General features: G+C 38.4%; 1 protein-coding gene across 1 annotated transcript; it reads right to left on the bottom strand.

The window, feature by feature from the left end:
- Window positions 1-605: 605 nt before the first annotated feature.
- On the bottom strand, window positions 606-7,789 carry LOC141004651 (ras-related protein Rab-8A). The gene is made up of 8 exons (XM_073476299.1): window positions 7,617-7,789; window positions 7,036-7,096; window positions 5,399-5,459; window positions 4,884-4,961; window positions 4,594-4,683; window positions 4,411-4,476; window positions 3,784-3,834; window positions 606-3,675 (listed from the first exon to the last, which is right to left on the bottom strand). Exons 1-8 carry the CDS (start codon window positions 7,738-7,740, stop codon window positions 3,586-3,588), a joined length of 621 nt encoding a protein of 206 aa, XP_073332400.1. The 5' UTR covers window positions 7,741-7,789; the 3' UTR covers window positions 606-3,585.

The following is a 7,789-nucleotide window of genomic DNA, read 5'->3' as shown; positions in this document are numbered from 1 at the left end:
TATTCATGTGAAACTCAAAACTGTAGGCTATGGAAGACCAAGCATGACTTGGCAATATGGTAACTACATTGTACAAACTGGTCATATAAAATTAATAAGCCCATAAATCTATTGAAAACACAAAAACATTTCAGTCTAAACTTGTTTATCTCATTGGTCCAAACTGTTTGAAGTGACCCTAAAGTGCTCTTTCACTGGACAGGTTTTTGATGACATCTATATACTATACAGTTTGCAAACATAAAATGTAAAATAATTGAGGATTATAATTTAGAGTATAATGTATTCAATTCATTTATTTTGTATTTCTTTGGTATTGCTAATATTCTGCGTTATTCTTTGGTTGATATAGGATAGCCTAAAAAAATATAAGCCTTGGGCTTCAGCCTATTCCTGTTTTGGTTATTGACTGAGAAAATTTGTGTGAAATAATCCTTGTTTCTCAAGATGTATGTAACCGAAAAATAATTATTCATTCATTCACTCACTTCAACATTCTCCAAAAACCATGAACATAAAATGCTAAAAGAAAATTTCCTGATATTGTTGAACAATAGTCCACATGACTCTCCAAAGTAAAAAGGCAGAAAAAAAATGACTAAACATTTCTTTAAGAATCTCATTTTTAATAAATCATCAAAAGTACACATATCTACAAAAGGCGTAGATCAATACGATTTATGAAGTACAATCATTGTAGATCTTATTTACAATTGCTGAATTATTTAATTTAACCCCCATGAAATCAGCAACAAAATCCAAATTTAGCTCGGGAATACTGAACATATGTTAATGAAGAACTGGCAAATTTACAATTGGTGAAAATTACAGATGACTCCGATCAAAGGAGGAACTGAGCTCATTTAACAGACTAAATTTAAGCCAAACTCAAGTCCAAAAACCTGCATTTTTATCATGAATTGGCAAAATCTGTGAGCGCCAGTTAAACCAAAATTGTCCAACCACCAAGTCCAACAAAACAATGATTTAAATCCACAGGTTAACATCTACGCAATTGCATATTCAAATCAATGACTCTCCAGCACCACTAGAAATAATTTGCTCACTGTAAAACTTCAGAGGTGATCTTAATCAGCTTTCAGTTAATGTCCTATGCTTATGTCTGAGCAAATGCAATTGAATTTCGAGTGACAGCAGAAAATAAAACAACAAGGATCTTTTGCACATTTGTAATCTCAAATAAAGCTCGTCAAGTCACATGTGCAAAGCTTTCGGAGGTTTTCTACACACCCAGAATGAGGGAATGAGGGGAGGGAATAAGTGGGAGACTAGGTGGGTGTGGGTGCATCTGTGGTTCCCAAAAGCATCAAAAGAAATGAAAATGCATAAAAAATGAGAAAAAAAGAATCAATTAAAGGGAATGTAGGGCGTGGGAATGAAAAACATCTCTTAATCAGAGGCCTTCTGTATATTTTCATCATGTAACTGATAAGACGAGGTTTCAGTGCTCAGATGTTTCAGGAAGCCCAGATGGAAAACTTGTGCATGAATATTCTTTGCTCTCAGTCAAGACTTTAAACAAATACAGTCAACAATTGTTAAGAACTTTTTTTTTTTTCTTTTTTAACAGAAAAAACAAAGGAAAAGTGCATTATCAATACGAACAAATAAGGGCACTTTGTCATTTTGGTGCTATGTTTTTGTTTCACTCCATAAATACTGCTACAGCACAGCCCCGATTCCAAGGCCCAGAAAACAGTTGTGTGCATGTTCCCCCATTTGGAACTGGCAACTGGAAGAAGTATGAATGCATAAAACAATGATTTCATCACTGCTGTGATACCTTCTGTACCACTGCTGTGTGACTGTGTCGCCTCCAGGTGTTAGAGTTAGGTATTGCTAGTCCACCAGGTGAAGTGCATCAAATAACCGTCTACCTCACACCAACCTCATCTTTCTCATCCCTAGAAAGTGCAATACCTAAAATGATGAGGTGTGCAACTACGAAAGGAATCTCTGTGTGCCCTTAAAACAAGCATACTCTGTCAAGAACCCAGTCTTACTGAAACCATGTGAATACTTAAAGGGACAGCTCGCTCAAAAGTCATAAATACACGTTTTTCTTCTGACCTGTGCCGTTGTTTATCAATCTAGATTGCTTTTGTATGATTGGCCTAGTTTTGAAGATATCAGCTGTACAGATGTCTGCCTTCTCTTGAATATAATGGAACTAGATGGGACTCAACTTGCTAAAAGCGCCAAAAAAAATACATTTGAAAAACTGGACAGCGATGCGGCTTTCCAGAAATCGTGACGCAGCTACTCAAGAAAATCCACAGACCTTGTTGTGAGCAGTTTCATGGAGGACCTATTTTCTCTCTGTATCACAGCGGAGAAGGAAGCATGCATCTACTCATGGACGAGAGGCTAGCTAACTTGGCTAGCTAATGTCACAGCTTAGCTGAAGACGATGCCATTAATGATGCTTGTTCTGTCAAGAGCATAAGCTTCTCTTCCATGAGTAGATGCTGGGACCCTGTGTACAGTGATAGGAAAGGAAAAAAACAAAAATGTCTGTGGATTATCTTGAGTAACCTGGTCATGAGCTGTTGTTGTTGTTGTTGTTAAGTTTTTCTTTTTCGCTTCGAGCGCCACAAGCTGAGTGCCATCTAGTTCCATTATGTTTGAGAGAAGTCAGACATTTCTACGGCCGATATCTACAAAACTCAACAACTCACACCAAAACAGTGTAGATGGATAAATAGCACGACGGGTAAGACAAAAAACACATATTTTGATTTTGGGGTGAACTGTCCCTTTAAGATAGACAAAACTTGGACCTCACATACACATTACATTGCACATCAAAGAGTTTACAAGAGGAATGTTTCAGCTGAAGAAATCAACAAAAAGACACTTGTAGAAAAGGTGGACAGAGAAAGTGTAAACCCGAATGTTGATATGAGTAAAATGTGCTGGCACAACTGTTTCATATGTGGAATCATAATCAGTGATATGTATTTACATGTTGCATTTACCTTGTGTGGATGTATAAAAGTCTAGGCCACCCAGTCAGTAAAAAAACAGTAATCAACTGGGATTGTACTCTCATCACCTTGGATACACAGGTGGCATTATTTAATAGATATAGTATATTCAAAATTAGGAAGCCCACTGAACAAGTAAACTGTAAGTTTGGGCTGCTTTAAGTGACAGGGATCGAATAAATAAGACTTCACCAAGCTACACTGAAAGAAACCAGCTACAGACATTATTGTGAGTAGTAAACGTTTGATCGTTTCTAGAGGCAGTCTTTAAAAGTCAATAAAATCTAAGGAATCAAGTTGAAACTGTCAATCTAATGAGCGAGTATATAAAAGAAAATCAGACTTAGCATGTAACAGAGGCCACAGTGGTTAGATTCACAGGTGTCGAGGGAAGACTGCTAAAGCAATGAAGCGAAAAACTTTTTGTTTTTCCTACTAGATAAGCACGGGACAATCAGAACGAGAAGGAGGAAGACGAGTGAGGGAGGATAAAAGAGAGATCAGAGTGTGCTCTGTCCAGTTCTGTCCAGTGGGGGACACAGTTAAGGCGATGGTGGATGCCGAAGCTCCTGTTTCCTCACAGAAGCGTGCAGCGGAAGAAACTGCTCTTCTTGGGCTGTTCTGTAATCTTTACTCCTTGACTGCTGCCCTGCGGGTTGTTGCCCTCCTGAAAAGACACACAAAAGGAGAAAACACATTTTAACATGACAGAAGACAGACACGCACACTACATCACACTTTATCCAATTATGTTTGCACTCTTCTATGTTCTTACCAGCTTCTTGTCCATTTTTGCTTTGATGTCTCTGGCAAGGGTTAAGAAGGCCTGCGGACAGAAACATGTAAAGCAGAACATGAATTACAGTACTGGGACCAGTGATTTTGGAGAGCTTGATTTGTGTTTAATTTATCTCAGCAACCACGGAGCTGGTATATTTACACTTTGATTTTAAACTTTGATTAAGCAAACGAGATATAACATGTCAAATGATGAGCTTGAGAGGTGCAAGGAGCAGCATTTTGTTGTCTTAGGAGAAAGCAAGGTTCCGCCCAGTCATTGAGCTAAGCCGAGCCAAGCGTCCTCTAGCCACAGCGTCATAATGAATTAATAGATATGACCGTGGTATCAATCTTCTCATCCTACTCTGTGCAACAATGTGAGTAAGTGGATGTCTCAAAATGTTTAACTACTCCATTAAGCTCTCTGATTCTTTCTAGATGTACAGATCGTCTGTAGGGAGTTGATTGTAGAAATGACAGTATTGTTACACTGAATTGTAATGGACAGAATATTGACATTCTCTGTACTTCATAGAGTCAAAAGTATCAACAAGGTTGACTTCTTCTAACAATAAAACAGTCAACTATGAAAAAAGTAATAGCAGAAAAAGTGTGAACTCACATTCTCCACGTTGATGTTTGCCTTTGCACTGGTCTCCATGAATTTGATACCATACTCCAGCGCCAGCTGACAGCAGGAGACAAAGTCAATGTCAGTACTTCTGCATGATGACCCCAAGATAATCAATAGGTTCCTATGTTATTTTTATCAAGTTCTGACTGAATTTATTGTCAAATGTATCACCTTCTCTCCTCTGTCTTTGGACACCTGTCGCTTGTCATTGACATCACATTTGTTCCCGAGGACCATCCTTTCCACATCTGCTGAAGCATGCTGTGGAAGGAAGTTTGGCAACACACAGGAAATTAATCAGCACGAAGTGTGTTCTGAGTTGTGCATACTCCTCTATGTAGAAGATAAATATGAAAATAAAACACTCAAAAATGAAAACATAACAGGTGGAAAACAATATTTGTACAAGCAGAGGCCAACAAACACACAGCAAGACATTCACTGATATGAAAATATTTTACCTCTTCTATATTCCGTATCCAGTTCTTGATGTTGTCGAAGGACTTCTCATTGGTAATGTCATACACTAACATGATGCCCTGGGGAGTTCACAGAGTGAAAGACATAAGAAAACAAGTAGCCAAACAACAATGGAGTCATTTCTTACTAATTCTCCATAGAAGTGTCAAATATGATTTTCTAGTGTCCATGTCAATATTTCTTAGCAATGGATCACAAGATTTTACACCCTTAAGTAAAAGCATGAATACCAACAGGAATAAATTAGGTTTGTGAAACTATATATGCAAATACAGGCATCCAGTTAAACTTGAACTAAAGGAGAGGCTAACAAAATACCACAACGATGCAGTGAATGCGCCTCTGATTCCCAGGTGTGTACGACAACAATGCTGGGTGTGGTTTTAAAGACTTATGCTGCAGTAAACACACCTGAGATGACCACCACTTCATCCACTCAAATCCCAGAGCTGATCTATACTATTGCATGAGCTGTAAGGCGGTCAATGCAACTTACCATGGCTCCTCTGTAGTAGGCTGTTGTGATGGTCCTGAACCTCTCCTGTCCTGCTGTATCCCTACATAGAAAACACTTTATTAAAAACATGCCTTGCAGAACATTGTCAAAGTGATCTATACAGGGCTCTTTGTCAGATTTTAGTTTGAAATATTTGGAGACAGTCACACATTAAAATTCATTTAAAGGGCTCTGTGGAACTTCTATGTTGTGCTGGAAGGTCGGTGTAAATGTTAGCAGAGACCATATCTAAAACTAACGTTAGCTACTGTTGCTCTCTGTTAGCAAAGTGAGAGAGGCTTTGAGACGAGGCACTCGAGAACGTGCATAAAGTCACATGCTTTGGACTATTCCAACCCAAACCCGTCACAAAGAAATCCACAGTCCAGCAGCATTAAACAACTTAAACAAATCGTCCACAGGCTTGTATAGGCAACCGAGAGAGACCGGGAAGGTCTCATTTTTCTCATCCTATTACAATCTGCTCACATATGGCCAATGAAAAAGTGATAAGTACATGTAACATAGAGCCTCTCTAAAATGTCTTGCTGGCAGCCAGTTTTAAGAAGAACAAACTCAATTTGATCTTAGTGAATTAAGCAAAGAGCCTGGAAGCCAGAGGAAACAATTAACATTTATCAAAAACACAATCATCTCCCTAACTTATCTTATTTTCTCACTGTGAGTCGTTATACTGCAAACTAGTCACGATTACATCCAAGAGCTGGGTTTGTTGAAAATTGCAAAAAACAGCTAGTTGAGAGGAAACTCAGGACAGGACTAATGAGATGCTTCATGCAGCCACAGGGCAAAGCTGTAGTTCAACACATAGCACCAAAGCTAATTGCTCTTTTAGACACAACGTCTCATATTTTCCTTCAACAAGTGTTAAAGACCAACAAACAGTGTTGTCATGTTGGGTTTAGAGTGCTGACATACACCTTTGACAGCACTCTGCTTCCCCCTGGTTCTAGTCTTTATGCAGATTTAACAAATCAAAACCTACTTCTGCATAGAAAGCACAGAAATAAAGCAGATGTTGATATTGGCCATTTAAGTTTTGGTAAGACAACTTCTCAGTAAAATCCCCTAAACATCCCTTAACTATTGCAGTATTTACTGAGGACATAATAGTAAAAAAGTATTTTATCTGAAAATGTTTTATGTCATTTGTTTTACATTGTTTAATTTATGTGAAACTTTATATGCTGATGTCTTGGCTGGCAAAAGAGATTCTGAATCTCAATGGGAATATTACAGGTAAAATAAAGGTTAAATAAACAAGAATGAAAATAAATTCAAGAGTTGGTAGGGTATGTATTAGATTATAAATACTAAGGAAAACCATGAAGTTGGAAGTGTTGTCAAGGGAGGACAAGAGACTATAATATCAATGATTGATTAGTACGACTAGATATCATAAAACTCCACAGAAGAACAAGACCAGATATAATCCAGATTATTTATCTGAATGATCTTTTACCTACTAGAGTATACAACTGTCTTGTAGTGCTGTATTAGATCACATTAGCTTGAGCGAGTTACCTAATAAACAGGAAACTGACTGCATGTGTCATCCCTCTCTGAATCTTCTGCCACATTTGTCAAGCTGTGAAGTGAAAGCATGACTTCCTTACCATATCTGTAGCTTGATCTTCTTTCCATCTAATTCTATTGTTCTGATCTTGAAGTCAATACCTGAAAAAAAACAAAAGTCACACAATTTATCAAGTTTAGGGCACATCTATCATCTGACACTGAAACTGAAACTGTATCTCAATCATAGTAACATTAATGTTTGATTTCAGGAGCACAGAGTAGTTGACAAGCTCATCAATACTTTCTGTGATGTTGGCTACCTGAGTGCGAAGTGCAGATGTAAAATGACACAGCCACCTAGCTCACTGACAGCTCTGTAGCTTGTTAGCTCAGCTGGTCACAGTTAGCTAATACATGTCTAACTGGCTGTTACAGCTTGGGTGCGGTGCCAAAACTAAAAGTGCACACTAAGAGGGACTTTCTAGGTATAGAAACAGGTTAAAATATCAGTGTCGTTTCTGTAAAAGCCCCTCTAACGAGCCGGTTGAGCTGCTTCCTGACTAGCCACTACAAGATGAATGCTAGCCAGAAAAGTTAGCAACAAATTAGCATGACGGGATGGGCTGCTCCTATGCCACTTTTCGGCACAGACAACACCGATAATACGACTTTTACTCACCTATAGTGGAGATAAACGTTGAGTTGAAGGCGTCCTCTGAAAATCTGAATAGCACACAGGTCTTCCCGACGCCTGAATCGCCGATTAAAAGTAGTTTAAACAAGTAATCGTAAGTCTTCGCCATGTTATTAGTTAGCTTACTACTGCGGATATCCCGCCCGGTGCGCAGCCAG

Source organism: Pagrus major, chromosome 11, assembly GCF_040436345.1.
Source record: "Pagrus major chromosome 11, Pma_NU_1.0".
Taxonomy (NCBI): domain Eukaryota; kingdom Metazoa; phylum Chordata; class Actinopteri; order Spariformes; family Sparidae; genus Pagrus; species Pagrus major.
The sequence above is the reverse complement of the archived record's forward strand: the minus strand, read 5'-3'. Positions and strand labels throughout refer to the sequence as shown.

What these genes read in the sequence shown, in the direction of transcription:
- LOC141004651 (XM_073476299.1), bottom strand. Translation starts at nt 7,740, where the DNA reads ATGGCGAAGACTTACGATTACTTGTTTAAACTACTTTTAATCGGCGAT. An exon ending in AACGTTTATCTCCACTATAG is followed by an intron (nt 7,097 to 7,616) that starts GTGAGTAAAAGT and finishes GTTTTTTTTCAG; the next exon opens with GTATTGACTTCAAGATCAGA. An exon ending in CAAACATCAACGTGGAGAAT is followed by an intron (nt 3,835 to 4,410) that starts GTGAGTTCACAC and finishes TTCTGTCCGCAG; the next exon opens with GCCTTCTTAACCCTTGCCAG.